This window comes from Saccostrea echinata, unplaced genomic scaffold (genome assembly GCF_033153115.1).
Source record: "Saccostrea echinata isolate AGI-Se365-2 ecotype Australia unplaced genomic scaffold, CSIRO_AGI_Sech_v1 ptg000023l, whole genome shotgun sequence".
Taxonomy (NCBI): Eukaryota; Metazoa; Mollusca; class Bivalvia; order Ostreida; family Ostreidae; genus Saccostrea; species Saccostrea echinata.
The window spans coordinates 3,083,793-3,111,552 of NW_026889772.1; the positions used below are offsets into that span (position 1 = coordinate 3,083,793).

At 32.3% G+C, this 27,760-nt stretch overlaps 1 protein-coding gene across 1 annotated transcript; it reads left to right on the forward strand.

Moving 5' to 3' along the window:
- The first annotated feature begins 1,638 nt into the window (after nucleotides 1-1,638).
- Nucleotides 1,639-27,606, forward strand: LOC133191343 (parathyroid hormone/parathyroid hormone-related peptide receptor-like). The gene is made up of 13 exons (XM_061327091.1): nucleotides 1,639-1,747; nucleotides 8,436-8,529; nucleotides 17,220-17,330; nucleotides 18,314-18,432; nucleotides 20,628-20,728; nucleotides 21,076-21,259; nucleotides 21,717-21,879; nucleotides 22,189-22,249; nucleotides 22,383-22,452; nucleotides 22,555-22,655; nucleotides 26,605-26,731; nucleotides 27,056-27,097; nucleotides 27,385-27,606. Exons 1-13 carry the CDS (start codon nucleotides 1,676-1,678, stop codon nucleotides 27,505-27,507), a joined length of 1,368 nt encoding a protein of 455 aa, XP_061183075.1. The 5' UTR covers nucleotides 1,639-1,675; the 3' UTR covers nucleotides 27,508-27,606.
- Nucleotides 27,607-27,760: the final 154 nt, after the last annotated feature.

Consider the following 27,760-nt stretch of genomic DNA (forward strand, 5'->3'; position numbering starts at 1 on the left):
TTCTGTAATGCGAAAATTAGGTACGAGTTTAGATTTAATAAGTGAAAGAATAGCATCACTTTTTCAAACTCTATTTATTTTACCCGATGCATCACATGTTAGATTGATCTCGATTATTTTTCTCACTCTGAATTAAAATTCATTACATAACGTATATTTAAGACAAAACATAACGGTTTCAGTCTGCAGCTAACAATATAATCTCTGCCGATATTTCTATTTTGAATCCCTTTATCTGTAAAATTCTCTTTCTCTTTCATGCACACAGAGAATAAATGTATGAAATTGTCTCCTAACTGAAAATAATATTTTTTTTTGAAGACTATCAACAAAGACAAAAAAAAAATGTTTCAGGCTACCTTAGTTGAAGAAAGAGAAATTGCCAAAAAAAAAAAAAAAAAAAAAATCATGTGTGCATACCTACTGGGTTTTTTGGGGTGTTTTTTTAATGTTATGTTTACCTTACAAAGGTATTTATACTCTAATAATTTTTTCTCTGTTATGTCTCTCTGATTTGTGAATGTATGACATGCATACACTATCGCTCTGAGTATCTTTTTGTTCGATCGGTCTCGATACAAAAACACAAAATGCCTGAAAATTTTCAGAGGAACCTACGCTTAGTTATTATTCTTGTTCATGACAAAAGCGAAGTTGATGGTTTCTTATTAACGTCATGCAATTTTCTTAATTATGATTTATAATGCTTCAATTGTACATATATTCTGAATGTTCGAAATTCATAACCCTATGAATTAAGCTAGAGACGATATAGAAGACATACAAAACTGAACATTCAACAACAGCTTATCCTAAGGTATTTTTCATTTAATTTTTATCTCATAAAACAATATAAGTAAGATGAAATAGACTTTTGATTTTGTTCATTCAAAAAAAATTGTTTAGGACCTGAGAATACAAATGTATATTATGTATAATTATTCCTTCAGTGAATTTTTCATGATTTCAAAGGCCATAGTTTTTAAAAGCCTTATTGTGAAAACCTTAAATAATTGCAATAAACTATAAAGATGCAAATACCTAAGCTGATTGTCATAGATGCTATAAAGGTTACCGTATTGTACTTGAAAATATTTATCAATAACCTGTGCTACTAGAACATAGAGATTATATATGATGAAAAGAACAATCCTCGTTATTAATCTGTATCGAACACTCTCTGGTGATATAAGATACTCACTTTATGGCGAGGAGACACTTCTGCAGTAATGCCGTGATTTGGAAGTAGCTAGCTTCGATTTACTCAGCATATCTTATAAGTTAATACCCAGTTATCGTCCAGAACCGACGGAGATGACAGCTAGAGTTGCTGCTTCAATTGAAATAAATACCTAAATTGTTACATCAAGGCCAGCTTTTGTAACCGTGTATTGTATTTATTCGGCCATAAAACTGCAAAAGAACGCTCGTGATTATTTCATAAAATTTGATTTTACAGCCAGTATTTGAATCTCATTACGGCCGGGGTAGAATTCCATTAGTACAGTTGAACATTGTCTCTGAGTGTCGATTCTGAGGGCGTTAATCCCTGCAGGGGTCGGGATTATGACAATAACACATCACAACATCATTTACAAGAGGTCGTAAAATTTTGACGATCCCGTCACCGAATTTTTAAACAATTGAACTTTATAATTTGGAAGTCGACCTCACCATGGATATGGATGTCACAACTTCTGGATATTCTAACAGGACGGACGGAATGCTTTTCCCGACGGAAGAAAAGGTAAGAATTCTTTATTTTTTAAAATTATTATATCCTCCATATTATTTTTATGACCTAAAATAAGGAGATTAGTGCGGAAAAAAACATTCTTAATATGCTCATTTGGTCTACACAGTAAAAACCGTTTTCTGTTAGAAAAACAAATAACGAAAGCGGAGGGCATTATAAGTTGTTTTTAGTACATGTAATTTGAAAAAAAGCTATGTGATTTATCCTACTTGATTGATTGTTGTGCAATTTTACAGTTGGTAATGCATAGAAAGAATAGCAATTGTTAATGGAGGCAAAAATATACCAATTTAATCGAGGTCACGGTCTGTCAACGATTCTGTTTTACTCACATTTTGGTAGCATGTATTGAATGTAAATGGAAGTGATTTAGAAATATGCCAATGAATGTTTACAAAGATCGCTTACTATGATATGTATTGAATTCCAAATTTTATTCCAAAGAAATTTTGTATATTGAATAAAATGACGAGAGCTAATGAACTCAAGATTGGACTGAGCTATTATATTGTTTAACTTATCCTGGTTTATAGAAACTACATAATATAAGTGTGAAAGTGAATAAAATATTTACAATAAGTGGACTGAAGCAGGTTGTCAGGATGGCACTTTACAATATTCAATATTCTAAGTAATATTTCCAAAAGGGAATTTCAATGTCTTTTGCTAAAGACCTTCAATAACCACAAATTGAAACAATCACTCATACTTTCTCTCTCTCTCTCTCTCTCTCTCTCTCTCTCTCTCTCTCTCTCATCTAATTCCTTACATATCTAACTAGCTATTGTATTTTAAAACCAACGTCTAAGCTACATCACTTATAATCAATGAATAAGTTACTATTTTTTCAGTTAACTGAAAAATAGATAAAGAAATTTAAAAAAAAAATAAGAATGATAAAAAAATCGCTCTATGAAGTATAGATAAAATAATGGTTTCCTCATACAACTTTCATTATAAATAAATACAGAAAATACTGAAATCGGTTTATTTAATACACCTCAATGTCTGAAGGTTAAAAATGTGTTTAAAAACACAAATTAACTACTGTCCTTTGAAACCATTTTAACAATTTAATTTATTTTAAATCTCTCCCGAGGAATAAGTTTATTTATCAATGAAATTTGAAAATAATGATCAGTGATCATGCTCAAAAGTCCAATTAAACAATACAAATTGTGAGTAGAGCACGAACCTCCGAAAACAGAGTTGGCATGGAGGAGTGAACATCCAATATCGAGCGGTTACGTCCCCAGCAACATATCTAAACATATTAACATATCTTATCATTTGAAGATTATGCATAATATTTACAATACGTCTTGAACATATGTTTATCATAAATTTCAAACATTAGTTGTTCATGTGTAAAATTTTGATATATTTTTTTCACTTAATTATTTATTTTAGACACATATATCACACAAGTTAATGAATGTATGTTCAACAAATACATTGGTCAATTTAGTTAATGTTCAACAAATACTGAAAACCTGAGTTTGACCTTAAAAAGTTTTTGTACTGCTCAAATCAATACATGTAATACAAAGCAGAAACCATGTGTGATGATATAAAACACAAAGACATCAAACTATGTTTCCTTTAAAATTTGCAGAAAACACCATTTTCCTGTTTATTTGAATAAAAAACAAACTATACTGCTTTTACAATAATATTGCATCAAAATTACGTAGGTATACTTGATAAATTTTAAGTTCAGATATAATGTAAATTCTATTGAAAATATTCTGAATATGTTTTCTTGTGAGATTTTGTCATGCTGTAAACCCTTTAGCTACCTTAATGATATCGTACAGCTCGTACACATAGAAAAGGTCTTTTAAATCAGCTGGTGGCAAGTATCAAACTTCCGTCAAAAGATCAAACGAAATCCGGTACGAGTGATCGATGTTATATTCCAGCGCATGTTAAGTTCAAATAAGAACAGTTTTATTGTTATCTGAGACCGTATCTATAAGTAAAAGAAAATATAACATCATTTCAACATAAACATGTTGACATCATAGACAACTGCTCTTCAGTAAAAATACATGTTTTGAATACCTTGTCATTGATCATCTGCAAACTTATTTTGTTAGAAATATTCGGATTCCACACAAATACTACGAGTTTAACCTTAAAAGGACACTTGAATTTCTTATTCACAATATCTATGTTATATTTGGAGATCAGGTCTTCAAACAATCTGTTTGAATTCCCATTGGTACTTATTGTGCCCTGTTATTAGCAGACCTGTTTTTGTATTCTTATTAAGCAGAATTAATAAAAAAAAACTTCTGCATGGAAAGAAAAAGTCCCTTTCTGAGGCCTCCAGTTCAACATTTAGATATATAGATATTTTATCAATTAACAATATTTATTTTCATTCCTACGATTATTCGATAAATCTCTCGAAATTAAAAAAAAAACACCAGAGAATCTGACATATCTGTTTTATATTTGGATGTTTTACTAGAGAAAGACATTGATGGCAAACATGAAATATGGAGATAACGAACAGTAATCAAGCTTAAAAAGACCATTCAAACAATACTAATCAGGAGCAGAGCAAACACGCACCTCTAATAAATCAGAGGTGGGATCAGGTGCCATGGAGGAATGAGCATGTCACACCCTCCGTGTGCTCCTTTTCATGATCGGGTAAAAGAAAAATCCGTAGACAAGTGTGTAAAAATGGCATAAGAATAAGTATGACAAGCATTTGACTTAATGATATATTATATTTGCTGACAAGGTCATTGTATCAACCATAGGCATTGCGAAATGATGACTTTAAACGAGACTGTTGATATTCTTGTTTCATCAACTTATTTGTCAATAACCTCGTTTTAGAAATTGTTCGTATGTAGAGCATGTTCTTGCGTATCGAACTCAGCATAGAGACATAAACCCCATTAAACTTTATGATTCGATTCGCAAGAATATAGTCTACATGCGAACAATTTCTAAAAGAGACAGACAAATGCCAAATAAGTTAATGGCACAGGTATATCAACAATATCGTTTAAAATCAACTTTTTCAAATACTATGGTCGATACAATGAACTTGTTTGTAAACGCAGTCAATCGGTAAATCGAAAGTTGATTGACGCCTTTCCTATAAATTAAATTCTTAGACCATTATTTTCAAAAGGAATTGTTAACGGACTTTTCCGTTTATTCGATCATGCCATGTAGCATGTTAAAACAAAGGCAGATGTGCTTCCGATAAATATATCCCTCATCTTTCCATCTTATATAAAATTTTAAAATTTGAACATCTTACGACAAAAAGAAAGCATCAAACTTCCTCTTAGAACATTTTAAGTCTTGATTAGTTTGTTACGACTGGAAGTGTTAACTTGACAAGTAAGCCAATAAATAATACAGTACCAACCAGACCCAACCTGACACCAAAGCAGTCCCAGAAAGCAGTCCCCGGGACTGCTTTGGGACCGCTCTGGGACTGCTCTGGGACCGCTGTGGGACTGCTCTGGGACCGCTACGGGACTGCTCTGGGACTGCTGTGGGACTGCTCTAGAAAGCAGACCCAGCAGTCCCAGCAGTCCCTGGGACTGCTTTCTGGGACTGCTTTGTTCACTCATGTGTGGAAAAGGTTCTGAGTGACATGATAGCTCCGCCCCTTGTGTATTCTGAATTTGCAGCTCTTTGTTGTTGTTTTGTTTACTTTCTGCAGAGAGGTGTTTAAGATAGAAACAAATATAAAAAAAAACAAGTATTAATTTCTTACAAAAATTAAATAAATAGAGATAGTTATACATGTAATTACTAAATGTCTTAAGAGGGCTGTAAATTTACACAATTGTAGTCTAGAATTAATTTTAAGAAAATAAAAGTAGTTAAAAAGGGAAGTCAGGGGATGATTTTTATCCCTTAAATTAAACTTCAATACAGCTGTTTGAAAAAAAATAATTATCTAGGCCTATTTAATAAATTAATGCTTTCAAATTATATATGTACTCAAAGTTTGCATTAGCACTATTTAAAAACAAACAAACTTGTTATTTCAGTAAGATGCATGTATTCAGAGGAACGTACTGTACTGGATTTTTTTTCCTTAATGGAAAAAGCTAATACCATGCTTAAAAAAGAGCACTCCATGCTATTTTTTACCACCCTCAAATATAACCTAATAATTTATTTAATGACCATGAAATAAAATTATTCTACCGTTCTTCTGTCACATAAACAATGTGAACAATCATTCGGGGATTTATTTATGAATTAGTTTTTAATTTATAAACAAGTTATTAAAAGAGTACATTTATTTAAAAAATAAACATTTGAAAATATCGGGAATTGTGACTTGTTTCTTATTTCTTTGTTTGTGTTTACCTGGCCGGTTAATACAGCTGGATTGTATAAAATGGTGCCAACACCTGAGGTTTCAATCGCCTTTGGGCATTAGCAGAAAGTCAATGCATGATATTTGGGTAACAGTGTTACACATCATTGAACACGCTGGTCAACATTGACACTAATTTCAATCTATGTCCTGCAAAAAATCTTAGTTTCAATAATTGTGTATAAATTTATTTCGGGATTAATTAATTTTGAACATAATCTGAGGGTTCCATTTGCGTGATTTACAGATGTACACTCGAACATTTATATAACAAAACACTTAAAACTGAGAATCTAAAGATAATTTAATTAAGAAGTCATTGAAAATAATCATGACTGAAATATAATACTCGGCAATGTTTAACAAAGAATTTTTCAAAAGCTCCAATACTTAAGAAAAATGCATTCAGAGTATAGTATGGGAATCGGCCTTGCTCTATAATTATTATTATCTCTTTAAAGCTAATTCTGTTATAAAGTAAACAATTCAAGTTTAATTTTCTATATAAAAAAATAAATATGAGAACCAATATCAATCACAAAAAAAAAGAAATTGGTTTATTTTGGTTAAAAATTAATATACCAAATAATTGTGTTTAAATATTCATGTTATTAATATGTGTGAACGTCTTCTTCATTCAATAATTATAATTTGTTTCTATACGCATACTGTGCTTTTCTTAACAGTTCAGAAATGACTGTCGCGTAAGAATTGTAAATATTTGTTGACACTACTCAGAAAGAATTGCTCATCAATTTCAACTGCCTTTTATATAGTTACATTGTTTATTGGTAATCTCATTCTGAGTAAGCTCCGACCATTAAAATAATTAACCCCGCCCACTGGGACTGCTGGGACTGCTTTCTGGGACTGCTGGGACTGCTTTCTGGTACCGCTGGGACTGCTGGGACCGCTGAGGGACTGCTCTGGGACTGCTGTGGGACTGCTCTGGGACCGCTCTGGGACTGCTCTGGGACCGCTCTGGGACTGCTTTAGCAGTCCCAGAAAGCAGTCCCCGGGACTGCTCTGGGACTGCTTTGTGTCAGGTTGGGTCTGGTTGGTACTGTAGGTGTTCCTTCATACAGATTAACTTAACATTGCAAGTTAATGATTGTAGAGGTTTCTGTTTCTAAAGTTAAGTATTTTGTATATTACTATTTCTTTTTATTTCAAGCTTAAAACACCATACTGGATAGAATGACTAAATTTGCGAATGAACTTGAACTTTTTAAACGTCGTTTATTGTTTTTTGTGAGACTTTCATGTTACAAGAGTATCACCAATCTTGCTTGAAGTCAACATTTTGGAAAATCTATAGACGATACAATGACTTGTTTGCAAATATAACCTTCCGTTAGTTCGAATATTGACTGACGTTTTTTATGAAAAATGTTAGGTCATTATTTCTGTACTGAACTCATGACAAAGGGCGCACGACAGTGTGACTGGTCGATAGGGGATACTTACTCCTCCATGGCACCTGATCCTACCTGTCACATCCATGGCACCTGATCCTACCCGTTACATCATGTAAAATGTACACAACGGAAGTTTTCAGGAGTCCGTGATTGTGCCGTTAACAATTTGTATTGTTTCAGTGGACTTTTGAGCTCAATTACTGTTCGTTATCTCCATATTATATATATATATATATATATATATATATATATATATATATATATATATATATATATATATATATATATATATATATATATATAATTATCCTTGTCTACTCTATTTTGTATGTATATAGTTATAGTTCCATGCACACTCTGGCTTCCAGATTTAGAAGAAGATGTACTCGAAGTGCATACTTTGTTTTCATTCAATCAGTTCTATTTTTCTTTTCAGGATCTTAGAATGACCTAGACAGTCAAGGTCTGATACAGTTTAAAACTTAAATAGTGCGTGATAATACAATAATGATCCAGCTTTTATTGTTCCAGAAACACGAAGCACAAATTGAACTTGCCAGAGGACCAAATGTCTTGACGGATTAAGTCATATATCCTCGAATAAATGCGATATCGTCAATCACCCACTTGTAAAATTATACAGGGTCCTCATTTAATATCCATTATTAAACATTTTTTTGTATTCATACATGACTATCCGCCCTTCTTGCTTATTTTTATATCATATGCACTCAAATCATGGGTAGCTGAAGACAAATTTCTATGATAAAATGATAATTTATAAATGTACTGATAATAAGTCATGACTCATATCATCAAACACTGAAATGGGTGATTATTATGAGATTTAGGTGGGCTCAGTTGTATTGATATGTTATATTTTTATCGAATTCAGGAATACAGAGTGTCATTCCAAGAGCAGATGAAAAGAAGAAAGGAAGCAGAAACTAAATGTAAATTCCTGATCCAGGAGTTCAGACCCACTGCAGGTAAAACTCAGAAGCAAAAACTAAATGTAAATTCTTGATCCAACAGTACAGGACAACTGCAGATAAAATTCAGGAGCAGAAACTAAATGTAAATGCTTGATCCTGCAGTCCCTGCTCACTGCAGGTAAAATTCAGAAGCAGAAACTAAATGTAAATTCTTTATTTAGCAGTCCCGACTCACTAAAGGTAAAAAAAAACTAATCAAAGGAGACACTAACACTCGTAAAAGATCCGGATCGAAAACATATAGGGAAAGAAGTAGTCACTAATCAAAACAAGCTTACAAGTATGCACCAAAATAATTCAGACGGAATTTCTATATATCTGATCAATACGTAGGGCTCGCGGCGGGTGTGACCGGTCGACAAGGGATGCTTACTCCTCTTAGGCACCTGATCCCACCTCTGATGTTTCCTGGGGTTGTGTTTTTGGCCAGTTCATGTTTTGTTTACTGGATTTATGAGGTTGTTCCTGTTCGTTTTCTTCACATTTTACACCAACTTAGGAAAAAAAAAACTGCTATTGTATTTAGTATGAATTTTAGTCCATCTTCAAGTAAAAATAGAAAAGTCAGTATTTTTCAAATATATACAAGTATATGACAGAAAAATTAGTATAATTCAAACCAAATACAGGTATATAAGTGAAACATTAGTATAATTCAAACCAAATACAGGCATATAACAGAAACGTCAGTATTATTTAAACTGAATACATGTATATAATAAAAAAAATCAGTATAATTCAAACCAAAAACAGGTATATAATAAAAAAAAAAATCAGTGTAATTCAACCAAATACAGGTATATAATTTAAAAGAATCAATATAATTTAAACCAAATACAGGTATATAAAAAAATTCAGCAGTAAAATTCTAACCAAATACAGGTATATAACAAAAAATCAACATAATTCACATTGAATATAGCAAAATACAGGTTTTCTCACCAACTACAGATATATAGCAAAATAATGGGTAATACAGATTCACAGGTAAACAACAAAATTATCTGTAACAACAAACAACAGCGAGTAAACAACTAAATTGTCAGGTTTCCTAACAAGTAAAAGTTAGCAACTAAATTGTCTGAAATACGAATAACTAAAACTAATTTGTCAGTTATCTAGACCCTAGATCCACTGAAAGAAAAAAAGAAAGTCGTAAATTTTCATGCACTACAGAAATCCGTGAAATTAAGAATGATGCATTGTTAAAAGTAAAGATGAACAACAAAAGCATCTCTTATATATTTAGACACGAGAAGAAAACAAAATACGTTTTCAGTTTCAATGGAAAAACAATAAAATTATATTTTATTTAGAACCTCCCCCCCCCCCCCCAAAAAAAAAACAACTACTTTTAAATCATTAATTTCATATGGTCTTATTTTTGTGGTTGGAATAAAAATTATTTGTTCGTGGGAATTTGATTTCATGGTTGAAGAAGCGATGGTAGACAATTATGTTAAATGTAGTTTAAAATTTTAACATTTGTGAAAGACATGAATTTGTATTTTTATCACGAAAACAAGGAAAATAAACCAGCCCCCCAACGAATATTGGTGATTTTATTGGAAGCAATGCAAAATATTAACATCAAGTATTCAGTAACCCAGATCTAAACATGTAGACGAAAGAATAATTCGAAGTAAGATTGTCGATAGCAAGAATACTTACTTAAGCAAATCAACTACAGTACCAGAATAGTCATTTATTTTTACCCAAAACAGGTGAACAACAGTACCAGAATAGTCATTTATGTTGACTCATGGTAAGCGAACAACCGTATCAAAATAGTCATTTATGTCGACCCACGACCGGTGAACGACCGTAGGCAACAAAATTGTCAGCGTTCATACTTACCACAGGAAAAAATAACAAAAGCGGAGGTAATTAAAAGAAACATCAAATTAATGATTAATTTATGAAGATATGCCATCATTTTGGACATAAAAATGAAATCCAGCAAATAACATATTTAATGAAATATGTTTTCCTCTCTATATCAATATTAATAGCACGTAGATAAACTGCTAGCTAATTGTACGATGGGTGTGGTACCTGAAACATTGGCCTCACAGCATGAGTTACCGTTATACCGAGAATCGTTGGCCTCGCACCATGAACTGGCAGTAAGAGTTAAAATCTTTGTGTTATGATAAATTTTAACAACCTGTGAAAAAAATATTATTGGGGTTTGTCGTAGTGTTACATGATATGACAGTTTTCTAATAACTAACATTTTGCGCAATTGACACTAGATTTCATATTTACTGTATGATCTGGGGAACATTGCTATAGAAAGGGTAATAGAAAAGAGTAAATGGAATGTGTTTGGTAATCAGATAAAGAAATCAGTTTAATATAGGCGAGAATATTTATCACGCTGCACAATCACGGAAATAAGGACTACATCTGTCGTGATGCAACAAAGAGCAGATACTGGTCTCCCAAAGTCAAGCAAATATAGCAATCACCTTCCCTGGTGCATCTTAAAGTATAGTTAATTTTTTATTTTAAAAAAAAATGAAGAAGTTTAACCAAAATTATCCATAATATTCAATTAAACTTTATCATAATTTAAGCAAGTACTAATGCATTTATGCTTATTTACAATGCGTAACAGTCATTTTTATTTTCGGAAAGTTATGGTATAACTGAAAGAGTGACCATCTTGTAGTCATTGTTTTCCTGAGTGATTACATCGATAATTTCATATGTCGATGCAGTGATTTAACTAGATTCCAATAAATCAATTCTGATTAATCATTATGTAGAACACAAGGATGATTGTAAATTCATATTGAACATGATGTCAAAGAACTATGTATGACTATATGTAAGGTTGTAGTCAGTACAAGGAAGATTGCACACCTACTGATTAAGCTGTTCCTTTTGGTAAATTTAATAATCTCTTTGGCCTGATTGTTAAAAATGTTCTTCCAATATTGAAAGTACATCTCCCCTTTAGGTATCTCTGAAATTCTAGGAGTCCTACGGAAACTAGGAATATTTTCTTAGACTTGGAACTCAGTCTTAAAGTACAGAACTGTCTGCTAGTGCTACTTCATTATCCGCGTCTTTCTTTCTACCCTGTATTTGATCTATATGCCCTCTTTCTTAATTATACAAATACACTTCTCTTTTATCCATGAATCTTTTAATCAGTTTTAAAGTATATCATGACCGAATCTCTTTTTATATACCTCGGTAAATGTCAATCGACTTTGTAGACTTGTAATAACTATCATCTTGTGGTGGTTTGTGTTTTTATAGTTTAAAATGTTGGCCTTTGTTCTTTTTTGTCTCTTTTATTTTTTAATTATCTTGTTATGTCCTTTACAGATCTTATTGTCAAGTTCCTTCCGACTGAAATAAACTTGTCCTTACAGATCTCACTTTGGTTAAGTGTACCAAATAACAATGTTGTAGGTGTTTATTTAAAAAATCAGTATTAAGATAAGTACACTTTACGCAATGTAACAGTTTGTGTAGTAATGGCATCAAAAACTTAAATCTTTTTAAAATAAACATTTTATTACTTCATTAATTGCCAATGCCATTCGTGCAAAATCTGAATAAAACTTTGGAATATTTTGAGAGTAATTTGGTGTCATTGATTCAATGAGGAATTCAAATGGAAAAAACTAGATGATATTCTGCCAGCTATCTGAAAAAACAAGACTAGGATCTCCCATTAGAAATTCATATGCACCTAACGAACGCATGTTATGATGTATTATACAAAACACTGATTTGTGTGTCAAAGGCAATCAAAAGATAAATTTACAGCCGCTAAATCGATAAGGTGAACACATCCCGCTCATAGGGGAGACGAACTTTATTGGGTTCTTTGTTACTGAAATTTGTTTTATTTTATTTACTGCCAAAGATAATTGATGAGGTTCCCTTACTTCCGTAACTCATGATATCTCTGTACTTTTAGAATGAGTAGAAAGAAATTAAATAAATCCTACGGACATAAATATGTATTAAAATGTTATTTATCAAAAAGCAAAATCTTTCAAACAAAGAAAAACAATACATATTTTTAGGAAAAAAAATGGAATATCCAGAATTAATCTGTTCTATACTATTGTCCTATTTGGGGAAAATTTGAATTGAAAAGTGTATTTTCAAAAAGGAATTATCTTAAAATTTTACCTTTGGACATTTTTTTAATCGTGTCAGGAAAGGTCACAGTGATATAGAATCCCCTCCCAGAGTATTCTAAGAGCAATGCAATGAAATAAGACTATCAATAAAGCAATATTAAAGTATATAACAACCTACTAAATTCAATTATAAAAGATTTCTTACTTAAATGCTTGGAATACAAAAACGTATATGTAAGTGAGGCACATGAAATGAATGTTAAGGAAACGAACAGTTATAATGCTCAGAAGTCTGAACAATACAAACAAGGACCTCTGAAAACATCAGAAGTGTGATCAGGTGCCATTGAGGAGTATATCTTTTAAAAATATATAATTATATTAAATCGCTTTTACTTGTAATCACGGGGAATTGCTAAAAATAGATTGTGGTGCCCTAAGTTGGTGGACAAACCTCTTGTTAATAATGACATTGCAATTTCAATATTTGTCTTTGGTTAAAAAATCTCTGGTTTATGATCCACACGATATTCACAAAACTTCCCTTAATTTTAAGCATCATCCGTAAATTTTAAATTATTTATTTTCCTAATACTTAAAATGAAAAAGGTGAAGATGAAGCACAATGATCGATCTAAAAAAAAACTATATATATATATATATATATATATATATATATATATATATATATATATATATATATATATATATATATATATATATATATATATATATATATATAAAGCACTACAAAAACCAACAACACTGTATATCCTAAGTGTCGGATCTACTAAATAGATACAAGGTCAAGGATGGAAATTTAAATAAAGCACTTAAAATGACCAACGACACGAACAATAGAAATTGTCAAATTTTCGGGACACCCTGTCCCTTCCTCAGGACAAAGAAGAAAAAGGGTTAAGAAGTCATAAAAACAAAGGAAATAGAAAAACAAAAACGGCTAGCACTACTACTAAACTACCAAACACTATTTATTTACAATGTTACATGTTGAATTTGAATTTTATAATCAGTTGTAAAGAAATAAATCCGGACCGCTATGAAATACGTCCGGTCTCTCGGGTGTACTCTGGTGAAGTGCGATTTACATAATTGAACGAAATAATTATCGCTAATTAATTACGGCCAAGCAGTAAGTCGTACACTGTCTTATTCTCTCAAAATAGCTTAACTTTACATAATAAAAAGAAACCAAAGAAAGAAAATTTAGATGTATTATAAATGTAATTTGGAAATGTTTTAGGACTGTTTATCGGATAAAAGAAATAATAAACAAAAATGTAAGCAAAAAATCTATGCGTGGGTTGTTCCAGAATTGATAAAGCGAATTAACGGTAAAGTTAACACTATATAGAGAAAATAAACTTGTTTGTTACAATCAGGAATTGGGTCTAGTTCACGTTCATCCTGGTGAAGTCATTTAATTTGTTGATACCATTAGGGCGGAATGACTTCAGTCTGTGCATCCAGAACTTTTCCTTGCTTTTTCTCTGAGCATCGGTCCAATTCGGATTATGGTCAATAATCACTACTGTCATGTCCTCCCATTTGTGACCTTCAAGGTTAAAATGTTCCCCAACGGGTTCATTGAGTTTTTTGGTCTTAATGGTCGAGCGGTGATAATTGATTCTTCTGCTGATGTCTCCCGTTTCCCCAACGTACTGTATGGAACAAACTTTACAACTGATGAGATATATGCAGTTTTCTGTTTGACAAAATAAATTCCCTAGAATTCTGTAGCTGCGGCCTGTAACGGGGCTTTTAAAGCTGTCTGTGTCAGAACTGTGCTTACAGAGAAGACATCTTCTGTCAGAGCAAGCTCTAAAGCCTCCGTTAGGTAATGGATTGTCCAATCTGGTTCTAACTACCATGTCCTTTAAGTTCCTCGGGCGCCTGTAGGCAGCCAATGGAGGTTCCTTAAAGACCTCTTTATAATTTATATTTTATAATTTATATGTATTTATAATACATCTAAATTTTCTTTCTTTGGTTTCTTTTTATTATGTAAAGTTAAGCTATTTTGAGAGAATAAGACAGTGTACGACTTACTGCTTGGCCGTAATTAATTAGCGATAATTATTTCGTTCAATTATGTAAATCGCACTTCACCAGAGTACACCCGAGAGACCGGACGTATTTCATAGCGGTCCGGATTTATTTCTTTACAACTGATTATAAAATTCAAATTCAACATGTAACATTGTAAATAAATAGTGTTTGGTAGTTTAGTAGTAGTGCTAGCCGTTTTTGTTTTTCTATTTCCTTTGTTTTTATGACTTCTTAACCCTTTTTCTTCTTTGTCCTGAGGAAGGGACAGGGTGTCCCGAAAATTTGACAATTTCTATTGTCGTTGGTCATTTTTAGTTATATATATATATATATATATATATATATATATATATATATATATATATATATATATATATATATATATATATATATATATATATATATATATATATATAATATAAGTAAGGACTGGAGGAGTGTCTTAAGGACCCTCTATACACTGATGGAAAAATGTTTTTAGACTTTTAAAAAAATTATATAGCGTGAAGGAGGACATTTTGAAATTCACTAATTCATGTTTTAGATGAAGAGCGTGCCTTTTTTTCCTGGAAAAATCTTTAATGGCACCTTATCCCACCTCTGATGTTTGTTCTTCTCCCAATTTGCATTGTTTTAATGGACTTTGAGCTTGAATACTGCGCAGCTATGTTAAGGCTACCCGAAGGCTTAATATGCATAAGATATATACTATTTTATTTTGAGCTTTGTATTGATTTAAATTCGATATCTATGTATACATACACACTAAAGTTGTAAAGGGAATTGAATAAGGTATTATAAAAAGCATTTTTGTGATGTCATATGACTGTGTTGATCACGTGATGGACACTTATAAATTTTCTTTAATGTTGCACAAAAATCGCATCGGCACAAGTGAAAAACAAAATTATTGTGAACGGCTTGTTACATAAATCAATTAAACGTATTCTTGAGTATATATAAAGTTCTTGGGGCAAGTCTGAATTTTATTTCTTAAGAAAATATTTCACGAGAAACTCAACTTACCAGCATACAAGGGGTCATTTTCCACTCTTCATCGCAATTTATACAAAATGGGATAAATTACATACAATCCCCCAGCGAAATTCATTTAGAGGACATAATTCTCTAGTTGATTCACACAGAATATCTTCAATTAATCCTTATTATTCACTTGTGCCAGTCTAATATATATATAAGATTTATAAATTTTAACTCTGTCTATGGACGTGTAAGGGGGAGCATTTCACATTCTTTTTCTTGTAATTGTTTGAATACGTACATGTTAGACATGAAAAAGGATTAACGATTTTATACTGCAAATATTCACCACCATAACAGCGTTAAAACAACAATCCAGACACATGAATTAAACATCAACTTAAAAAAATCTACATGTGATGTGAAAGGAATGTAAAGGTTATGACACTTTCCCCGTCATGTCTGCTCAAATTTGCAGTGACTTGACGTCATATGCCATTATGACGTCATATCTAGGTAGTTCAGAGAAGTTACTACGGCTGGTACACTGTGACATTCTTCGGGCAGCCTTATCCTTGCCGCGTGTTCGTTATCTCCATATTTCATTTATGACAATGAATAAAATATATGGAGATAACGAACAGTATTCAAGATCAAAAGTCCATTAAACAACACAAAATAGGAGCAGAGCAAACACGGACCTCCAAAACATCAGAGGTGACATGGAGGAGTGAGCATCCCCTGCCGACCGGTCACACACGCCGTGTGCTCCATGTCATGATCGGGAATTAACCGAAAAATCCGACGACAATTCAGTGTGTAATGGCCTAACAATTAGTATGAAAAACGTCAGTCAGCATTTGACTCAATGATAAATTGTACTTGCTGACAAGGTCATTGTATCGACCATAGAACGCACGAAATGATGACTTTAAACGAGACTGCTGATATTCTTGTTTCATTAACTTGCTTGTCAATAATTTACCTCGTTTTAGAAATTGTATATACGTAGAGCATGCTCTGCGTTTCGAATAACTGAGAGATATAAACCCCGCATGCAAGTGATGAAGGTATATTGCTGCATAAGTAAGGGAAGTTGACGATTGAAAAGTTAAAGTCATCACTTTTATCATAAAGCTTGGTTGTTAGATTACCATTAACGTCTTTTTCAAGTAAAATATCCAAATATGAATAAGAAGTAAATATATAGAAGTGAATATGAAGTAATGATAAAGAAAAATCGATTTTGCTTACTCAAATGGAGAAAATGCATGCAAATAAAGTCTTTAACTGCTCTATCTTTGTATAATAATATTTTTATAATAGTTGGATTTATTTTAAATTATGTCATACAGTGCAGATTACAATTTATTCTAATTTATTTCAAATGGTGGGTCAGTCTAACTACACAAGAGTACCCTGAAATTAGAGGGGTCCTTAAATAAATTTGTCTTTCTTTATTTTAGTCGAACAAAGCTTGTATCAAAGAAAACAAAATCTACGTCAGTACTTGTATGTTAACAGATTTGACATGCCCGCCAGTCTGGGATCACGTGACCTGTTGGAATGCTACAGAAGCTGGTGTCACTGTTAAACAGCCGTGTCCCAATTACATACATAAGTTTCTTTTACACGGTAAGCATATAGAAATTTTCATACAATTTATATGTTTTTCAAAATTTGCACAATATATTGGGGAATAATAAAAGTATTCAGTAATAAAAAATAAAAAGAACTCGACAACTGAAAGCAAGAAAAAAGGTGAAAAATAATTCATTTAGAAAGTTATATTTCATAACCCAATGTCGGTCATTTTGTTACGCTCGGTTAACATTCCAATCAAAGAAATTAAAGATTGAATAAAAAGTTCCCCCTATAATGTCTCCTACTTTTAGCATCTTTTTTCGAAACATAGTATTTATATATATATATATATATATATATATATATATATATATATATATATATATATATATATATATATATATATATATCGAAATCATGATAAATGTCCATGCCATTTTACACCTGTGGGTTAAGGCTATCTAGCTTGTGGTGCAATACAGTTCTTCAGACAGTTTTAATGAAGATAATCCCAATTATCTACGTTTTATAGCTCTTCTGAGAAGAGTTACAAGTGTGATTTATCGATTTTATGTCTTGGTTTTTATTTCATTATTTAATCAAGTGAAATATTTTTCCGGTCGGGACAGGGTTATTTAGATACTAATAGTCGCTGTTACAGATTTGGGTTGAATACAAAGTACATATAACATAGGCTTTCCCACAGAAATACATCTAATACGGTATATGTACAGTTTCTACCTGTCGTTAATACTAATGAAGGGACAAAAAGAACCCCTCTTTACTTGATGCTTAATTTGGAAGAACTAGTTTGGTTTAATGAGCTTAAAACGTGTGAGTGAAGATAAGTCGAGAGCAGTTATTGTGAACAGCAGAAAATATAGGGTTTATTATTATGATTGCTTTCAAGGTTCTATTAATGAAGTCCTTCCTAAAGAAATAAATTACTAGTACATTATCGTTGCTTCAGACAATCTGATCCTTCTCGGTTTTCTCTGAGTAATTATGAGTTAATAATCCAGGAACATTTTCAGGATTTGCAAGGAAAACCTGCACAGATAACGGTACATGGTATATCCATCCTGTCTACAACAGATCATGGACGGACTTCACTGGGTGTATACCCCTAGAAAAAAGGTGGCAATCTATAAATGTGAGCAAACTTTATTTTATAAAATCCTAAATTCCTCGACCTCGTTGGTCAGTGCGTTCGTCCGTCAAATTCGTTAGTTCTAGCGTGCAATAATAAAGGAGTTCCTCCTCTGTGTATTCATTTACACCGTCTACCCCGTCTATAATTTATTTCTGTTTAATTCAGCTAACATTAAAAGTCCAGGTAATTGTCCTTCACCCATCAGTATGCAATTTTCAATGATTCTAATAGGAATCATGTCTTAATTATGGTGCATAGGAGAGGATGGTAAGTTTTCTTCGATCATTCTAAATCCACTCACGATCATCAAAAAGGATTTTTTTTTTCTTTTTACGATATTCACTGAAACTTTTACGGTTTGAATATGAAGAAGTAAAAAAAATATTTTGAGTTCTGATCGCAATAAGTATGAATCAAATTTATCATCATGTAACTTTGATTAATTCTTGATATATAAATATAGTAAATTTCGATAAGCACATGAATTCAAGTTAACTTTTTTTATTTCTCACTTGTTTCAGCTTCTGTCTTTGAAATTGGTGTATAAACAATTTTTATATTTATTACTCTTTAATTTACCAAGTACATTAATAAAACATACACCTGTATATGGAGTTTATGTTTCCCAGTTGATTCGATACGCAGTAGACTTTCTAAGCACGAACAAGCTGTGACAAATAAGATGAATACAAGGATATCAATAGTCTTGTTTTATGTCAACATTTAGCAAATTCTATGGTCGATACATTGTTAGCAAATACAGCCTATTATGAAGTCAAATGTTAAAAAGAATTGTTAAGCAGTTATTTTCACACTGAATTGTAAACGGATTTTTCCGCTTACCCAATCATAAAAAGAAGCCCACAGCGGGTTTGACCTGTTGACATGGGATGCTTACTCCTCAATGTCACCTGATCCCACCTCTGATCTTTTTAGAGGTCCATGTTTGCTCTGCTCCGAATTTGTGTTGTTTCAATGTACTGTTGAGCTTGATTACTGCTCGTCATCTTCATTATTCATGTATTTGCCTTTAGTTTTCAAAGTCGATTTTTATGTCGTTTCTCGCCTTATACCAAGTATACCAAGAATAACTCACTTCAATGTAAATCTTATACTGTATCGTAGATACTTTATAACCTATATAACGGAAAATAGTTCTTATGATGAATGATATATTTATTATATGTATTTTTTGTACAACGAATCAATAGCAAATATACTCCGGAACAGTCTTATTGAATAGAAATTATGTTGAAAACACCTAAAGTTCGAATAAGCATTTTATCAAAGAAATATATCTTCAGAAAAATATAAAGATATTCATGTTCAAACAATACAAACCTGTAACAGTTGTTATATATTTTATATTCAGATTATGTTGTCATTGATAATAAATGAACTTCGTCTAGAGAAATGACTTCCGTAATGCCCATAAGTACGTGAACCTATCCATGTCTAGCATTCCGTGTTAATCTATACGTGTACTTCTTGTATTTCAATCTGCGGCTCTAAAATAAAACACAGGATATAATTAAGAAAAGAAGATCATAAAGAAGATACATAAAGAAAAATCAATTTGAGGAAAACGCTCTTTTTGTAAACTATCAATTAACAAAACCAAACTTACAGATCTTTGACCAAACCTGACAGAATGAGTACCGCGTAGATCATCGATGTTTGAAAGAATTAGTGCAGAGAAGTTTTCGTATATTTAATTTTATTTTCTAATTTTTTTACTTTCTAATCCAATAAAAAATTAGAAGAATCTAAGAGAACAAAAGATAACCTTATAATTTGATGTGCATCTAAATTATGTAATAATGTCCCAAAGATGTTAAACAAACCATGTGACGACGGTTGATTAGTTAACACGTTGAAAAAAATATTATATTCTAAAAGCTTATTGAAGAATAAATGTTAACAATATGTTTTACTCAGTTTAGATGAAAACGATTACCCTATCAATTTGTATAAAATATAAAAATTTTATGTTTAAAATTAACAATTAAAAAGAAAGAACATAAGAGAATGTAAAATAAGCATTGAATTTTTTTTTGGATGTCTTCGGTCCTGTAACAGCACCTGCTAACGATAAATGAATCGATAAATAAATAAATATATTACACATCTTTAAACATTAAAACTAACATTGAAGGCGTATTTACTTAAGTTTCCATCATTTTAATAACTTTCAGCCCCATCTCGACCGCATACAGATCATGTCTATTGTTGGTTACGCAGTATCTCTGGTGTCTCTAATCGTGGCTGTCGTTGTTCTTCTTCAACTCAGATACAGGTAGGTTATGACGTCATTACTTTAACTCATGTGGATTAGTTGTGACGTTTCATCAATCCAAATAAAGTATATTACGACGTCCACACATCAAAGCAGTTTATCTGAAAATAGCTAGTAACAAAGAAAATTTAGATTCACGATTTGTTAAAGTATCTGTAAATCTTAATACGTTGAGTCCTATCATATACTTTTACGTTAAATCTCGAAAGTATATTGAATTTCTTTATTGAATCTGATCAATTCCTCCTACTCTAAGTACTGTTTTCTAACGGTGAAAAACTTTTTGTTCAGAAATTATTTCGATGATTATCATTTAATTGCTTAACTTTTCATTTCGTCTCTAACAGAGCTATTTTGAATTGTAAAAGAACTCGATCTAAAATCACAACACTACATATCAACATGTTCCTCAGTTACATCTTGCGAGCAGCCGCTTCACTACTGAAGGACTACTTTCTGGTGGATGGCTTTGCCCTCCCCAAAGATATTCTGCACAACGGAGAACTGTTGGGACTCAAGGACGATGGTCCGGTGAGATCATTACTAGCATGCTGTTTGTAAAAATTTGTCATGAAAACCCATTTTATGACAGTTTGGGAGGAAAAGCTCTCAGCGCATGTAGACATGAATGTCATAACAGCAGACATGTCTGGAAATGTATATTGTAAATCTAGAAATGCTGTCATTTAAATGGCTATTTTGAAATTAAAAAAAATATTTTGGAGGTCCGTGCTTGCTCTGCTCCAAAATTTGTATTGTTTAATGGACTTTTGAGCTTAAATACTGTTCGTTATCTCCGTACATTTCATTGGACTCAAATTGCCCCATTTGACCAAAAGCTTTTTTGAAATTCTTAGTCACAAAATAAAACTATTGAACTCTCTTCCCTCTCTCTCTCTCAAGGGCTAATTCTATAAGCCAAGGGGGTACTTATGCAATCCCCCTCTCTCTCTCGTACTAATTCTCTGTGACTTCTGTCTATTTACAGCACTGGGAGTGTAAGCTCCTGGTGAGTTTCTTCGTTTACACATTAGTGGCCAGTACCTTCTGGCTTACTATGGACGCTCATGTTCTGAGAAAACTCATCGATAAAGATCCCTGGTACCTCGAAAAGAAAAGATACACACGCCTGCACATTGCCATAGGGTGGGGTAAGGAAACTAAAATCAAATATATCGAAAGAGAACATCTCTATTATAATCATTGGTTAAGATACTGTAACGGCTGCTATACTATACCTAAGCAATATGATTGATTTGAATATAAGAAAACTTTCTAAGTACTTTGTAATATGTATTGGGATAATTTTCTTTAAGAATATTTACATAGCGCTCCCCTTTGTAAAAATTTAGTCGAAGGAAATGTTAAAGAAAATATATCTCGGCTTTTAAACTCGCTTTGCGGGATCTTTATTCCTAAATTGCTTTCTTGCTTTTTAAGGAGTTTTATTATTTTTGCAGTTGGGCCTTTGGTAATTGTTATCGCATGGGCTCTTTTTCGAACTTTTGCAGAAGATTATTTGTAAGTTCATATTCATTATTCGACTTAACATTGGCTTAAATTGCCTCTGTCGAAATCGACAAATTGAGTATTCTCCTTATTATTTGTTACAATTAAGTGAGATATCGAATAAGACATATTTGCATTCATTTAGATGTTGGAATACTAATCCACGACTATGGACTGTGTGGATTTACAGAGTACCCATTATTTTTATGAACTTGGTGAGATTGTTCACATTGAAATTATTTTTGTCTTGTAATTTTTAAGCTTCTAATTTTTAGGCTTCCTTGAATGAGAGTTTAATAAAAATGTTCTACTTTCAGGCAAACTTCCTGTATTTTAGCAGGATTGTGACGTTCATGTATAAAAGAGTGAGAAGAAATTGTTTGAAAAGGAAAACCAATAATAACAGAGGGACTATATTGTAAGTAAAGAAATCATAATGGATAATATAATAATAATCATAATGGATAATATAATAATAATCATAATGAATAATATAATAATAATCATAATGGATAATATAATAGTAATCATAATGAATAATATAATAATAATCATAATGAATCGTAATGAATAACATGTAAAAACATATAAACCTGCAACACCTGATTAAAGAAATCATAATGGATAACCCGAAACATATAAACCTGCAACACCTAATAAAGAAATCATAATGGATAACCCGAAACATATAAACCTGCAACACCTAATAAAGAAATCATAATGAATAACCCGAAACATATAAACCTGTAACATCTGATAAAGAAATCATAATGGATAAGCCGAAACATATAAACCTGCAACACCTAATAAAGAAATCATAATGGATAACCCGAAACATATAAACCTGAAACATCTGATAAAGAAATCATAATGGATAACCCGAAACATATAAACCTGAAACACCTGATTCAGCAGACGTTTAATTAGGCTCATAGAGTAAAGGTTAGATATTCCCTTGTAACCTGATAAAGAAATCATAATGAATAACCCGAAACATACAAACCTGCAACACCTGATAAAGAAATCATAATGGATAACCCGAAACATACAAACCTGTAACATCTGATAAAGAAATCATAATGGATAACCTGAAACATATAAACCTGCAACACCTGATAAAGAAATCATAATGGATAACCCGAAACATATAAACCTGTAACACCTGATTCAGCAGACGTTTAATTAGTCTCATAGAGTAAAGGTTAGATATTCCCTTGTAACCTGATAAAGAAATCATAATGAATAACCCGAAACATACAAACCTGCAACACCTGATAAAGAAATCATAATGGATAACCCGAAACATATAAACCTGCAACGCCTGATAAAGAAGTCATAATGGATAACCCGAAACATGTATAAACCTGCAACACCTGATAAAGAAATCATAATGAATAACCCGAAACATACAAACCTGCAACACCTGATAAAGAAATCATTATGAATAACCCGAAACATATAAACCTGCAACACCTGAAAAAGAAATCATAATGAACAAGCATTCTGAGAGTATTCCATTAGCATACTAGTTCCCTACCGGCAAGATAATCTGGTTCCCGTTAAAACTTGAAAAGGCCATAATTCCGTCAAAAATCAATGAAGCGGAACGAAATGCAAACTTGATCTGTAACTCATCAAGATACACTCACATACCAAAAATCAGCTCAATATCTGCAAGCGTTTAGGGAAAAAGTGCGGAAAACCAAGTTGACAGTTATTTGACAGACAGACAGAGGGACAGACAGAGGGACAGAAAGACGGACGGACAGACTCAGAGGAAACCTATAGCCCCCTCCGGTTTCACCGGTAGGGGACTAATAACCCGAAACATGTATAAACCTGCAACATCTGATTAAGTAAAGAAATCATAATGTATAACCCAAAACATATATAAACCTGCAACATCTGATAAAGAAATCATAATGAATAACCCGAAACATACAAACCTGCAACACCTGATTAAGTAAAGAAATCATAATGGATAACCCGAAACATATAAACCTGCAACACCTGATAAAGAAATCATAATGAATAACCCGAAACATACAAACCTGCAACACCTGATTAAGTAAAGAAATCATAATGGATAACCCGAAACATATAAACCTGCAACACCTGATAAAGAAATCATAATGGATAACCCGAAACATACAAACCTGCAACACCTGATAAAGAAATCATAATGAATAACCCGAAACATATAAACCTGTAACACCTGATTAAAGAAATCATAATGGATAACCCGAAACATGTATAAACCTGCAACACCTGATAAAGAATTCATAATGAATAACCCGAAACATATAAACCTGCAACGCCTGATTAAGTAAAGAAATCATAATGGATAACCCGAAACATGTATAAACCTGCAACGCCTGATAAAGAAATCATTATGAATAATCCGAAATATATAAACCTGCAACACCTGATTAAGCAGACATTTTAATTAGTTTCATAGATTAAAGGTTATCCATTCCGTTGTAAATTTTCCCTTCTGTTTCGGAAGAGTGTGTATATAAATAAAACATGCGATTTTATATTCCTTTTGGTGTTATATACGTCTAATTGCCTGATTTTGTTGGAGAAACATCAGTGAGCCACTTACAGTGTTTCAAGTTGAAATTTAAAAAAGAAGTTCGTGACCCTAGAGGGAAAAAAAGAAAGGAAATTTAGTCTGCGTTGAAACATAATCAAAATGATGTATATTGTACCATGTTATAGTTGAAAAAATTAAATATCTTAAATAATGACGTGAAGATAACAAACAGTGAGTCTAAAGTCCATTTAAACAATGCAAATTATGAACAAAGCCAACAAGTGCCTCTGAAAACAGAGCGGGGAACAGGTGCTATGGAGGAGTAAGCATCCACGCTCACACTCGCCGTGTATTCCTTGTTAAAATCGAGTTAACCAAAAAAATCCGTAAACATTTCAGTGTGTAAACGACAGTCTACAATATACTTGTATCTACCTCAGTCAATATTCGATCTAACGACAATTTATATATACAGGTCTTTGAATCGATCATAGAATTTGCAAAATGTTGACTTAAATTGAGGTTGTTGATATACTTGCATCATCACCTTATTTGTCAATAGTCTGTCTCATTTTAAAAAAATAGTTGTACGTCGAACAACTGAGAGACAAAAACGAAACAAAAACGTGATAATGGCATATGGGATTGAGGGTAGAAAAGATGAAGTCATACCGTTATCATAAATTTTAGCCGTCGGTTGGTAATCAATGTGTTTATAATAGAACATCCAAATATGAAACAGATGTGTCTTTAATTCGAGTTTAATGGGATATATTGAATCTACATGGGAATGAAACTAAATAATGTAAATTGTTTAAACGTCGCTGATATATCTAAATAATGACAAAAAGGACTGCTCATGATGACGTAGAACAGTGAAATATATTTGTAGGAGGTCACTATTTTCAGCACTTCTTTTATATAGGTGGGTTTTTGTAATAATGTAAAAGGTAAAGATAACGAACCGTGATCGATCTAAAACAAATTCCACAAACAATACAAATATGTGAAGAGGGTATAAAACACGGACCCCTGGAAATTCCATAGGTGGGATCAGGTGCCTAGGAGGAGTATGCATCCCCTGTTGACCAGTCACACCCGCCCTAAACCCTATGTATTGAATGAGTAGACGGAACTATCCATAGTCAATTCAGTACAAAAACAAAAGCTTAACAATTGGTATGAAACAAGTCAGCCAAAATTCGACCAAATGATAGGTTATATTTGCTAACCAGGTCATTATAACGACAATAAAATTTACGAAATGCTGACTTTAAACGAGGCTGTGAAATTCCTGTAACATCAACTTATCAGTGAGTAGCCTAACTCGCTTTAAAAATTGATCGTACTCAGAGCAAGCTCTTAAGTAGCGAATAAGATGGGAGACATAAACACCATAAACAGGTGATAGTGGAATATTACTACATAAATAAGGAAAGCTGACGATGGAAAAGCTAAAGTCATCTCGTTTGTCATATAATTTAGTTGTTAATTGGCCTTTATCGTCTATAGTCAGTAAAATGTCTAAATATGAAACAGATGTAGCAGACTCTGTGGTGTCTTTTATTTCAAGTTCACTGGGATATATCGAGTCGACATACGAATGAAAATAACTATTGTTAATTAATAAAAGATCGTCGAAATATCTGAATGTCAAATTGAAGGCAACAGCTAGTGTTTTCCTCTTTTCGTGGAGAAGTTTTTGAATAAATTCTGCTTCATAGGAAAAAAAACAGGTCAGCTAATAAAAGAGCACAATTAGTGCCCATCGAAATTCCAACAGTTATATATCAGTCTGCATCTGACCTTTTCTGTCCTTTTCTCTCTACAGAAAGATGACCAAGCACATCTGCATCTTAATTCCACTGTTTGGGGTCCCCTATATCATCTTTACTATCATGTCATTTTTCTTTGATGTCGCTTACCTGTATGCTGAAATGTTCTTCAGTTCATTCCAGGTAAAAGTTGTAAAATATTTTTAATACAAAAAGAGAATAGAAATTTCCAAAACCTTTTTTATCATATAATGTGTTTGTATAATATTCAACTTTCAATATAGATACTATTCCTTTATTAAAATGCAATACATTGTATATTTTATAGTTAGTTTGAACTGTATAATTCTTAATTTGATTTCAATGTTTATAGTTTAATTTAGACACATAAGAAATAACGAAGGTTTCCATGGAAACTTAAGAGTAGTTAGGGTTGTTTGTTGCATATTTATTATTTCCTTGAAGATTTAGAGTGAACAATTAAACACATTTCCATCTATGTTTCAGGGTTTTCTGTTGTCTGTCACGCTATGTTTCACGGATAAAAGAGTAAGTAGAAACTCAGTTTGACACAATCATTTTAGAAGTTAACATTATGGTACCATACTAAATTCCTTAAATTTTGTACAAAAATTCTAAGCTAAAATGGCGGTGTAAATATTTTTCAATGATTTGATAAAAGTAGCATCTTTTGAGAGATTGTGGTATACATTTAGGCAGTTCAAAATGAACAGGATTGAATTACAATTATATAATAGTGTGTTGATAATTTAGTCTAAGTTTTGTTTTATGTCACAGATTTAAGCTGTTTAATTTGTGAGATTTCACTTAAACAGGTGGTCCAGGAAGTCCGACAAATTGTCTCACGATGTGTTCGTACTCAACCAAAGAGAAACATCGGTAGAAAGGTGTCCCAATTCTCTACAACTGGTAAAACACTGGGGTCAGATGTGTACTAGTGAAAAATAACGTCAGATGTGTAGTAGCGAAAAATAACGTCAGATGTCTACAGGTGCACACTAACGTCATATGTCTACAGGTGAACACTAATGTCATATGTCTACTGGTGAAAACTAACGTCAGATGTCTACAGGTGAACACTAACGTCATATGTCTACAGGTTAACACTTTGTCAGATGTCTACACGTGAACACTAACGTCATATGTCTACACGTGAACACTAACGTCATATGTCTACAGGTGAACACTAAC